At 44.0% G+C, this 13,116-nt stretch overlaps 1 protein-coding gene across 1 annotated transcript in view; it reads left to right on the top strand.

The window, feature by feature from the left end:
• Positions 1-798: 798 nt before the first annotated feature.
• The window catches only part of LOC144505340 (5-phosphohydroxy-L-lysine phospho-lyase-like), a 25,443-nt gene continuing 13,125 nt past the window's right edge, over positions 799-13,116 (top strand). Inside the window, exons 1-3 of the mRNA XM_078231460.1 lie at positions 799-1,103; positions 2,063-2,181; positions 9,226-9,386. Of these exons, the coding sequence (XP_078087586.1) occupies positions 1,045-1,103; positions 2,063-2,181; positions 9,226-9,386 (339 nt within the window). The 5' untranslated portion in view covers positions 799-1,044. The remainder of the gene's footprint in view (positions 1,104-2,062; positions 2,182-9,225; positions 9,387-13,116) is intronic.

Raw genomic sequence — 13,116 nt, 5'->3', positions numbered from 1 at the left:
TCAGAGGCTGAATGCCCGTGACCGCTGAAGTAAGTTTGTGTCTTTGTGCCCTGTTTGTGATCAGAACTCCCACCCACCTGACGAAGGAACAGCCTGTTCCGAAAGCTAGTGGCTTTTGCTACCAAATAAACCTGTTGGACTTTAACCTGGTGTTGTTAGACTTCTTACTGTACAAATTTGCAGACAGAGTAGCAAAGACTGTCTTTGTCTTGGCAAAGCAGCCAGCATAATTAAGGACCCCACGCTCCCCGGACATTCTCTCTTCCACCTTCTTCCATCGGGAAAAAGATACAAAAGTCTGAGGTCACGTACCGACCGACTCAAGAACAGCTTCTTCCCTGCTGCCGTCAGACTTTTGAATGGACTTACCTCGCATTAGGTTGATCTTTCTCTACACCCTAGCTATGACTGTAACACTACATTCTGCACTCTCTCATTTCCTTCTCTATGAACGGTATGCTTTGTCTGCATAGCGCGCAAGAAACAATACTTTTCATTGCATGTAACAATAATAAATCAAATCAAATCAAAAATGAAGCCAGTGTCACATGACTGAGACTTGAGCTATCTGAGTTCTTTTAATGAATAAACTGTTGCAAATTACCTTCAGATTTTTGTCTGAAAAGAAACGGCTGCTCCAGGCAAACAGCTTGTCGCTGTTGCAGCAGAAAGAACTGTATCCCTCACTTACTCTGTGAACTACTGAATCGTTGGAACTTGGGCCTTCAAGACTAATTCAATTCTCGGTACCTCCTCCCATCATGGGGCTTGCTTCTGGAAAGACAGATCTGCATCAACAGTCCCGTAAGGGAGAATCCAGGTACAGAGACCCCTGTAAGGGAGAGCTTGAATACAGATCCCCCGCGATCCCGAAAACAAGCTGCGTGCTGCTGGATTGTCACTGCTCCCCCTCGCGATTCACGGAAGCGGAGCCGTTCAGGGCGGACAGACAGTGAGGGAGTGGGTGGAGGGAGAGGGAGTGGAGAGCTGGGATTGTTTTCGGACTGGGGCAGAAAGCAGCTTGTGAACAAGCTGTAATACAACATGGCCTCTGAGCTCTACCGCAAAAATGAAACGTTAACTCTCCGGAAGAAGTTGATCGCGTAAGTCTGACAGTCTGCACTGGTTGTGGGTTAAATAGACCCACGAGAATGTTCACTTTGCGACTGGGCCAGGCTGCGTTTGTTACAGTCCTGGGGCAAATACAACCCTCTTTCCAACCCCCTGCTCATGTTGAAGTGACCCTGAAGAATTGAAAGTATTAACACTGTGTCTGGACATCATGAGTTCCCAACTTGACTGGAGGCATTCCCGGGGGATTGTTTGTGCGATATTGCGTCCGTACAATGTTACAAATTGATCTAAAAGTTGGACCTCGAATAGATGTTAGGAATTGGTAGATGTGAAGTCCTTAAGTGTTGTTGGAGCTGCACTTGACCGAGATATCGCACGCCGGACTTGTGTCTTGTAGTTTGTGGAAAGACTTTGATGAATAAGGGCCAATAGTTCAGAAGATACAACAAGTATTCAATACAACGAATCAGACGACAAATTGGAAATCCTACAGTGTGGACAATGGAATAGAACTTGGGTTTATTTTATACGATTTTTAAAAGTTTACTTATTAGTGTCACAAGTAGGCTTACATTAACACTGCAATGAAGTTACTGTGTAAAATCCATTAGTTGCCACACTCTGGCGCTTGTCCAGGGAGAATTTAGCACGGCCAATTCACCTAACCCTCGGACTGTGGGGGGAAACTGGAGGAAACCTGCGCCGACATGGGGAGAATGGGCAGACTCCACACAGACAGTGACCCAAGCTGGGAATCGAACGCAGGTCCCTGGCGCTGTGAGGCACTGTGTGGTGTTGTTAAACTGTGAGGCAGCATTGCTAACCACTGTGCCACCATGATTTCACTCATTTTGTTTTAAATGACAGCAACATATAATGAATATGTAGTAAAAAAATAACATTAGGAAATCAATGGTTAAAAGAATATCAGTATCAGACATTTATGAATCGTTTTGTCACTTTGTGTTCTCTGCAATTTTATTTACAGATCTTCTTGCAGGCTTTTTTTCCCAGATGATCCTATCAAGATTGTCAGGGCTCAGGGGCAATATATGTTTGATGAAGAGGAAAGAAAATATTTGGACTGTATTAACAATGTAGCTCATGGTAAGAAAACCATTTGAACAGATGACAAAAATTGCACAACTTTAGGGCGCACTGTGTGACTTTTTATTGGGGGGGGGGGGGATATCCAATGACCAGGGACATACATAAGAAATAGGAGAAGGGGAGTACCATTCAGCCCATCGAGCCTGTTCCGCCATTCAGTCTGAACATGGTCGATCTTTGGCTTCAACTCCACTTTCCTGTTCTCTGCCCATATCTTTTGATTCCCCGAGACACCAAAAATCTGTCTATCTTAGCCGTTAAATGTAATCAATGATGGAGTATCCGTCACCCTCTGCATAGAACATTCCAAAAATTCACAACCCTTTCAGCGAAGAAATTTCACCTCATCTCAGTCCAAAACGATTGGTCCCTTATCCTAAGATGTGCCCGTGTGTTATAGATTCCCCAGTCATTCAGGGGAAACAACCTCTCGTTGCCTTCACTGTCAAGCCCCTTCATAATCCTGTACACTTCAGTGAGGTCACCTCTCATTCTTCTAACCTCCAGAGAATAAAGACACAATTTACTCAGCCTCTCATCATTGGGTAAATGCCCCTGGCATTGTCCTATCAACCTCAGCCAGCTCTTCCTTTTTTTTAATATACTTTTCCAATTCAATCAAATCAAATCCAATTCAGAGTCTCAACAAGTCGAGACATTTCCGATCCAGGCTGACAAGACAGGGCGAGCGACCAAACCACCCTGTCCTGGGCCTGATCTACATGAGCCAAGCTGATTGGAGAAGGGGGAGGTTCCTCCTCCAAGACTTGAGCTCATTTGCATCTTAGCCAAAAGGCCGAGATGCCGCTTTAAAAAATTGCTTCGTATGAAACATATGAAGCCTCAGCGCAACCCAATGACCTCGACCAAGCGCAGCCGACAATGGGGTGCCGACACTACACTTGATCTTAGCCAAAAGGCCGAGAAGCGATTCATACACATTTAATTAGCTTTGTTTGAGTTTCAGTTTCTTGTTTGTGATTGGACAATGTTGCTTTCAATCTTGATATGGAATTCAAGAGTATTATAATCACTACTTCCCAACAGAACTTTCACAATCTGACCACTAATCAACCGTGGCTCATTACACAACACTAAATTGAAAATAGCTTCATCCCTAGCTGGTCACGCAACGTATTATTCCAGGAAACACTGACAAAAGCATTCTACAAATTCATCTTCCCATCCACCTTTTCCCAATTTGTGTCCAGTCAATAAGATTAAAAATCACCCACAATTATTGCACTGTCATTGTTACAAACCTCAATCATTTCCTGTTTAATGCCCAGTACTGTTAGGGGGCCTATAAATGCACCACCAGCATTTTCTGACTCTTGCTATTCCTAATTTTCACCCATAACTGATTCTGCTTCCATATCTTTGGATCCAAGATCTTTACTCAGTGATGTCTTTCTGTCAACCTTTAGTATCGGGGCTACCGATCACTTTTTCTATTCTTCCTGTCTTTTTGAAATGCATACCCTGAAATATTTATTTCCCAAACTTGGACACATTGGAACCATGGCCGAAATTTTCCAGCTGTTCCCACCATGCAATCTTCTGCGAACCCCCAACACAGCTTTTCACTCTTCCCTTCTGGGTCCTCCTTATCCAGAAGCTTTCCCAACTGCGAAATACCCAACTCTAAAATACAGGCTTCAATGAGCATCGCCTGCTGTCAATTCACTCTAAAGCAAAACCTGGTTTACTCCGAAATGGACCTGCATTTCTAACATTGGCATAGAACATAGAACAGTACAGCACAGAACAGGCCCTTCGGCCCACGATGTTGTGTCGAGCTTTATCTGAAACCAAGATCAAGCTATCCCACTCCCTATCATCCTGGTGTGCTCCATGTGCCTATCCAATAACCGCTTAAATGTTCCTAAAGTGTCTGACTCCACTATCACTGCAGGCAGTCCATTCCACACCCCAACCACTCTCTGCGTAAAGAACCTACCTCTGATATCCTTCCTATATCTCCCACCATGAACCCTATAGTTATGCCCCCTTGTAATAGCTCCATCCACCCGAGGAAATAGTCTTTGAACATTCACTCTATCTATCCCCTTCATCATTTTATAAACCTCTATTAAGTCTCCCCTCAGCCTCCTCCGCTCCAGAGAGAACAGCCCTAGCTCCCTCAACCTTTCCTCATAAGTCCTACCCTCCAAACCAGGCAGCATCCTGGTAAATCTCCTCTGCACTCTTTCCAGCGCTTCCACATCCTTCTTATAGTGAAGTGACCAGAACTGCACACAATATTCCAAATGTGGTCTCACTAAGGTCCTGTAGAGTTGCAGCATCATTTGCCTTTTATTGAAGCGCCAAGTCACCCAGGTAATGTGAATTTCACCCTCATTCAGTCTGTTTGTCACCCCAGAGGAACTTAATATCCTTAGTGTAAATTTCAATTTTGGATGCCTGTAGTTGTGGGAGTTTGGAGTTGTGGGTAGTCATGGTGGAGGCTCCAATTTCTTTCTATTCTAACCAGAAATCTCTCCTGCTCTTACCACTTGCCAAAGGCACATGTCAGAAGAACTTACAAGTTGATACTCAACCTGTTTGGCCAATTATGAATTTAGCTTCCTTGGCTATCAAGTTTTGAAATGGGACTTGAACTCAGAGCTTCTGACTCAGAGACCCACTGGACCTCTTTATTACCTCACAGTATCCATATTTACAATATTGTAAATCAACTTTGTCTTAGAAATCTAAAGTTTGTGGGAGAATGAAAATTGCTGCAAGTAACAGTTGTCCTGTCCAAAGTAACTGTCTTAAGATTCATCTCCATTTGTTCTGCGGGTGCTACTTGGCAATAGAGATAACTCTGAATTTCACATGCAGCTTTTACAACGGTGAAGATGTGGTAACTTTCAAACCACGTCCTGGGAGACTGCCAAACCATCCCGTATGTCTAATGACATCATTTTGCCTGATGTTTGCTTGTTCTAAAGAATATTTGACAGCACTATTACTCAATGTAGGTGTTCTCATTTCCAAAATAGCGGATGACCTGACCAGATACTTGAACAATCACTATTCTCACTTGTGTTTTACTGTAAAGTGAAAGCCAATTTGATTCCTGAATGGACCAATGCAAAATGTCTTGGGGAAGTGGTCTAAAACTTTCTTTTTTTTATTGTTCATTGGATGTGGGCATTGCTAATCATCGTCTAATGCCCATTCCTAATTACACTTCCTTGTGAACATGGTGATGAGCAGGCACCTTGAAAGGTGGTGAATATACACCAACGGCACTGCTGGGAAAGGAGGTCCATAATTTTGACCCAGTGACAATGAAGGAACAGTGATATAGTTCCAAGTCACGATTTTGTGTGGTTTGGAGGGGAACCTGTATGTGGCGATGTTCCTGCTGCCCTTGTCCTTCTATGCTGTGGAGCCGCAGATTTGGCAGGTTCTGTCAATGGAGTCTTGGTGAGTCATTGCAGTGCGTTCTTGTATATGGTACACACTGTACACCAGTGATGGACAGGATCAATGTTTGAAAGGGTGGATGGATGCCAGTCAAGTATGCTGGTTTGTCCTAGATTGTGTTGAGCTTCTTGAGTGTTGTTGGCAATGGTGGACAGGCTTTGGGGAGTCAAGCGATGAATAACCCATCGCAGAATACCAAATCTCTGACCTGGTCTTATAACTACAGTATTTAAACGGCTAGTCCAGTTATGTTTCTGATTAATGGTCTCCCCGGCCCCAGGAATTTGGTGATGAGGGATTCAGTAATGGCAGTGTTGTTGAATTTTATAGGGAGGTGGTTAGATTCACTCTTGTTGGAGATGGTCATTGCCTGCCACTTGTGTGGCACCAACATTCCTCTGTGGACAAGCAACTTTCTACTTTATCTAACACTTGTCAAATATTAAAGGAGTTCTAAAAAATTTACTTCCTGGGAATCTTCTAAATTTATGCAGAATATGTTCTCTTCATCTTTGGAAAGCAATTAGGGGCTGGAAGCAGAGCACCATCTACAGATACAAGTACGCATGTGCAGAGTTCTCATTAACCGCACTGTAAATATGGGGTATAGGTGGCAAGCCACTGACTACAAAGATCTTTAGTGCACTATAAATCAACCTTATTATCAGCTATCTCTGCTGCAACACAGACTGTTTGAGACATTTTAGCTTAATTCTTTTGAAAGTAGCAACCTCTTTTAAGACAGAATAATTGACAAGGCACTTAGGGGACACCGAGCGTGATTCTGATCATCTTGTGCAGTGAACTTTAAACTTTCTAGAGCAAGAACAACAACTTACATGTGTGTGAGTCACAGACCTGAACCCCAAAGTATATTAGGAAGCCAGACTCGACCCCAACAACTTTTCTATTTTGGCATAAATGTGAGGAAAGGGTGCTTCACTCCAGGAGTAATTCTACTGACAAATTAGGGATGTTTTATCAAAATAAGCTTTATTCCTAACACAGTTTAAACATAAATTACTTAATTTTGTTAGAGCTAACTGTTAACAGTTGAACAATCTTTAAACACTAAGAGAAACAAATCTAATTTCTAACTTATCACTATTCCAGTACCAAATAAGCAACATTCTTCCTAGAGAGTTAACCCACTTAAAATATAGCTAACAATCACAAATATACTTGCTCTAATGAGTGTAGGCATCTTTGGAGTTTTCAGAGAGATATAGAGCTTTCTGAATCCTGCAAAGTTCTCCTAACTTCAACCCGAATAGCCAAACTCCAACTATAACCCCTTGCAAAATCCGTTTTCTCTCTGCACAAACAAAATCTAGGACTATCACATGACCCTGTTGATCAACCTAATCTGAAATCCCAGGGGAATTTAAGTAAGCAAAAGCTCCGTTAACTCTACTTAACATTACCACATGCAAGGTTGAAATGAGTAATTACTCTGTTACTCCCAGCAACTGAGTTACTCCCAGCAACTGAGCTGTATTTCTTCCAGACAGTCTAACCATCTGTAGAAAAAAATCTGAACTTTAAAACATTCTCCCAAAACACAGAAAAACACTATAGATAGACACACATCATTTGTACACTTCCATCACACATTAAAAAGTAGAACGTCCCAAGTTGCTTGATCGGAGCACTGTCAAAAAAAATTTGACCAAACTATGTAGGGAGATTGACGAGAGGGGAAGGGGAGAGCCGGGGTGGGGGGGGGGGGGGGGGGGGGGGGTAGTAGGGAGTTGGAGTGCCCTTTAAAAATGGTGCTCGATCTCAGGATTCCTGGCCCTGCTGGTGTCTTTAGGCCCCACCCGTCCAGCTGACTGTAATTCAGACCGGTTTGCTCGCCTGATGCAACACTTTGGGACAGTTTAAAGGACATGCGGCACGACAGCACAGTGGTTAGCACTGCTGCCTCACAGCGCCAGGGACCCGGGTTCAATCGTGGCCTCAGATGATTGTGTGCAGTTTGCTCGTTCTACCCATGTCTGCGTGGGTTTCCTCCAGGTGCTCCAGTTTCCTCCCACAGTCCAAATATGTGCGGGTTAGGTTGATTGGCCATGCTAAATTGCTCCTAGTGTCAAGGGGATTAGCAGGGTAAATATGTGGGGTTATGGGAATAGGGCCTGGGTTGAATTGTGGCCGCCTTCTGCACTGTAGGGATTCTATGACATGTTAAAGAAGCTGAATATATAAGATTGTCAAGGGAATCTATCAGTACTTCTACTTTGAACGTTAAGCTACCTGACAGAGTCCTTTTAAAAGTCTTTGGAGGAATACTTGGGCGTGGAGTCCACTTGCTTTCTAGTTTCCAAGATCTGGTCACAATCTCTCAAACCACTCAACTCTGGAAGTGGGCCTCACATAAAATTGAATTGGATGACTTTATCACCCAAGTTTCTTTTTAAGTTTAAGTTTATTTATTAGTGTCACAAGTAGGCTTGCATTAACACTGCAATGAAGTTACTGTGAAAATCCCCTAGTCGCCACACTCCAGCGCCTGTTCGGGTACACTGAGGGTCAATTTAGCATGGCCAATGCACCTAAACAGCACATCTTTGAACGGTGGGAGGAAACCGGAGCGCCCAGAGGAAACCCACGCAGACACGGGGAGGACGTGCAGTCTCCACACACACAGTGACCCAAGCCAGGAATTGATCCCGGATCCCTAGTGCTGTGAGGCAGCAGTACTAACCACTGTGTCACCCCAGACTTGGCTGGTTTGGCCCACATGTGACTCCTGGTCTGGCCTACATGTGTCTCCACAGCAATGCCCTCTGAAATGGCCTAAGCAAGCCACTCAGTTGAAGGGGTTAGGGATGGGCAATAAATGCTGACCCAGCCAGCGATGCCCACATCCCATCAGTTAAAAAGAAAAGCCTTTAATTGTTCTCCTCTCAGCATGGCCTACCTGCAGACATACAAATGCCCGCCTCACCTCTACCATGGAACCTAAATGAGGATTTCTGCCTCAGGTTAAACACAAACCTGGGCGGCACGGTAGCACAGTGGTTAGCACTGCTGCTTCACAGCTCCAGGGACCTGGGTTCGATTCCCGGCTTGGGTCACTGTCTGTGTGGAGTTTGCACATTCTCCTCGTGTCTGCGTGGGTTTCCTCCGGGTGCTCCGGTTTCCTCCCGCAGTCCAAAGATGTGCGGGTTAGGTTGATTGGCCATGCCAAAAAATTGCCCTTAGCGTCCTGGGATGCGTAGGTTAGAGGGATTAGTGGGTAAATATGTAGGGATTTGGGGGTAGGGCCTGGGTGGGATTGTGGTCGGTGCAGACTCGATGGGCCGAATGGCCTCTTTCTGTGCTGTAGGGTTTCTAAGTTTCTAAATGTGGCCCAGTGCTGATGTTGAGTGATGTCCTACTTCACTTTCACAGTATGAGCTTAATTGGATTCAATGGCGCGAATTTGATTCGATGAAACATCAGGAGGAATTTTCTGGTCCCACCCACTGCGGGAATTGTCACGGGCGGGAGGGAAAAATTGAACCGGAAAATCCCCCCCCCCGCCCCGTCGTCTTTTATCTTAAAACGTGAAACTGCCGCGAAACAGTTTTCCTGCCTCTAAATTGGTTTTTCTTTTTATAGTTGGACATTGTCATCCAGATGTTGTGAAAGCTGGATGTTCGCAAATGGCAAAATTGAACACAAATGCACGGTTTCTACATGACAATATAGTCCATTACGCAAAGAGATTGTCGGAGACATTGCCACAGAAACTGTCGGTTTTCTATTTTGTGAACTCTGGGTAAAATGTATTTCCTTTACTTTGTTAAATATATATTTTCCTTGAATTAAAATAATGTTTTCAATCATTTCATATAATTATTATGAATTCTGAGCAGTCTGAAATTCAGTTTTTAGTAACTTTACCCTTGTAATGTAAGATCATTGGATTGTCACTGTGATCTGATGTTTTTCTCTAAATATTTTATATCAATGATAAGTTATGAAATTTAATTGAAACCATCAGTAAGGGTGTTTCAAAAAAAATTTTGTGTCATGTGTGACAGCTGTGGGCTCAGTAGGTAGCACGTTTGCCTCTGAATTACAAAGTTCTCTTTTCATGCGCCACTCCAGGATTTGAGCACAAAGAAATAAAGGCTAACACTCTGTTATGGGACAGAGGTGCTGTCTTTTGGAAGGGACATTAAACTGAAGCCCTCACAAGTGGATGCAAAAAATTCCCATAGCGCGATTTCAGCAAGTGGCAAGAGCTATTTCCAGCTTCCTGGCAAATATTTACCCCTTAATCAAGATCACAAAAATAGATTGTCTGGTTGTTGTCATATTGCTGTTTGTGGGAGTTTGCTGAGTGCAAACTAATAGCCATGTTTCCCACACTACAATAGTGACTGCACTTGATTAGCTCCAATGCACTTTAGGATGTCCCGGGGTCATGAAGTGCTCCATATAAACTCAAAGAGTTTCTCATTGTCGTTGAATTCACTTTTTAAAATTATTTTGTTGGTTTATCAATGTTCCTTCTTCTCTGAAAGCACAATTTGTTTGCTGTTGTGGGTGTAGATTCATAGTGGTTGTTTGCCACTTTGTACCTGAGCCAAGTGGCCATTCTTCAGTTGTGTGCCTTGGCTGTGAGTTTTAGGTGTCTTTTTGACTGAAATTTGAGGGGAATCCAATAACAGCTGATCCAAAGCCTGTCTTCATCCTGTGTTCATGAGTGAAGTTCTAACATTATTCACTGCGTCGTGACCAAAAGTGCGAACTTCGGTCTATTTCCTTTCCCTCCTAAAGCACAAGGTTCAGATTAATTAAGTGTCATAACATTGCCCAAGTGGGGATCAACTAACTAGCCACTGACCACAAATCAAACCTCAGGCATGTTGGTTTATGTGAATGAGTACACCATGAAGAATCTATGCAATTCATTATTTTGAATTCCTTCCATGGTATTTCCCATTCTGTAAAATTCTCCAAAGGGAAACGAATCAGATGTGCCATTATAACTTGTATTTTCCATGTCCATTGACAACATTTAGCTACAGATCTTTTCTGACACATAGATACTGGCAAACAACCTTTCCACATCCAGGAGGAAATATGTGCCAGTCTTTAACATTGTAAAGCATGACCATCATTTTTGAAAATAGCCTGGAAAAATAGCTCAATCCTTGGTCTACTCTAAATATTCTTTTGTCTTCCGTGTCAGTGGTTTCTCTTTTAACAGACACTGCATCCATTTTGAATACAAATTAGGAGCAGGAGTAGGCAACTTGGCCTCTCGAACCTGCTCTGTCACTCAGTAAGATCATGGCTGATCTGATTGTAACCTGAACCCCACATTCCCACTTACCTCCTTTCACCCCCTTGCTTATCAAGAATCCATCCAGCTCTGCCTTAATAACATTCAAAGACTCTTCTTGCACTGCCTTTTGAGGAAGAGTTCCAAAGGCTCACAACCCTCTGAGAGCAAATTTCTGACTTAATTGGGTGACTCCTTTATTCTCAAACAGTACCCCCTAGTTCTAGATTCTTCCACGGGAGAAAACATCCACTACACATCCACCTTGTCAAGAACAAACAAATCTTATATGTTTCATTCAAGTCACCTCTTACTCTTCTAAACTCCAGCAGCTACAAGCCTAGCCTGTCTAATCTTTCCTTAATAAGACAATCCATCACCCATGGGTGGGTGAGGCAATTACTTTTCCTGCTAATATCTAGTGTTAAGGTGGCATCTCCAGGAACCTATAACAATGGAACTCAGTTGTAATAAGAGGTGATACTTTAATCCTGCACAAGCTGCCATGTGCATTACTCCAGACTTCCAAAGGGGAGAATGTAAGTGACAGGACCAAAAGATAAATGGGCCAGCTAATTTCTTAATGATCAATATGTCTCTTATCCTATTCAAATTAATGAAGTGCTCCTGTTAATATATAAAGAAGTATGCGTATTGTCCCTATTAGTCAGCCAAATGTAACCTTTATGACAAGTGTCTTTTCTCTGAACCATTATCGTGAAAGGAAGACCTGCTCACTTCCAGTATGTTCCTTACCAAATTGTGCACACATTTTGCCTAAGACTCTGTGAAGATTTGTCCTTTGTCCCTGAGAGGATTGGTAGCCTCGGTGTTTCTGTCGCTGCACTAACAGCCAAGATGTAAGCTCCAAAGATTCTTCTAGTTTTTGTACTAAGACCAGAAAATAACAATGGAATTGTCCAGATTATTATCAAAATCTAAATGAGTTCGACAATTCTTGAACAAAAAAAAACTTACTAATCCTAATTTTACGTCCTAATTAAAATGGCTGGGCCTTTAGCCAATCAGAGTGGCGTCGAAAGCCGTGAGCTGATGGATGCACTGTATGTGAGGGCTATCGACTATGTCCATTTTGAACTGGGCCAGGCCTGGCAGAATGAAGGGGCTACGGCGTTTGGACTGTCACATGTGCGGGGTTGGGTGGGGGGGGCGGGGGGGGGGGGGGGGGGGGGGGGGGTCGATAGACTGCACCCATGTCACTCTCTACGCCCCATGGCATCAGGGAACCAGAAAGAGTTCTATTCCCTCAATGTCCAGCTGACACGCAACCACCAGATGCACTTCATGCACGTGTGTGCCTGTTTTCCAGGGAGTATGCATGACAGCTTCATCCTCAGCCCTGGATTTTTCAATGAATCCCTCAGGTTAGAGGGGTGAAGGTGGTTGAGATCTCAATCAACAGGGTACTGGGGCTGGAGAGTTCTTGAGTGGCTGCTGCCCAGTCAGTTCAGGAAGGTGATGACGACTCACAGTGAGGAATAGTCTGTGATGCTCCTCAGAGATACTGCTTTATGCCTGACCCCTGTCTATCTGCTGCCAGCACGCTGACTCCCCGGCTCACGTCTGAGTGAGGGTTAGCCCTATAGTCCTTTTGCTCTAGAGGGGATTAGGGGCGAGGGTCTCGGTTCACTGAATCATGCTTGAGTCCTATCAGCGCGAATGAAACAATTGCACTGAGAGGGCCTAACCATCTGCTGGGCATGGAGGCCCAGTGAGAACAACTGCATTCCGATGGGGAGAAGCCCTATGCCACTGGGAAGTGGATTAAAATTCTAAGGCGTTAAAGTGGCAAGCAACAATAACATATAATTTAGCAAGATTTCAAAAATTTACAAGTGGCTATCTCCCCCAACTACAACTGCCCAACTTCACCCATGCCCACACTGTGCCCCTACAATTCCTTAGCCTTCTGTACTCTCACATTAGGTCTAGGTGTGTCCCCAGGATACACATCAGAGATGGAGACAGCTTGCTGCCTTCCATGCCCTACTGCCTGAGGTGCCCTTGACTGGCATCCTCTGGAGGGCTGAGACCATGAGGGCTACTTTCATGTGGCACTGTTGTTGCTGTGTCACCCTGTTTGGACCACTGTGCCCGGGTTGTGTTGGCCTCAGGAAGGAGGGAGTCAGATTGGTTAGGCACACCCTGAATCTCCTGGATGGAAGGGGCCCAGGCTGTTCTCTAGTGAATTCTCC

The sequence above is a fragment of the Mustelus asterias genome, chromosome 16 (assembly GCF_964213995.1).
Source record: "Mustelus asterias chromosome 16, sMusAst1.hap1.1, whole genome shotgun sequence".
Taxonomy (NCBI): domain Eukaryota; kingdom Metazoa; phylum Chordata; class Chondrichthyes; order Carcharhiniformes; family Triakidae; genus Mustelus; species Mustelus asterias.
This window is presented reverse-complemented; position numbering and strand designations above follow the sequence as displayed.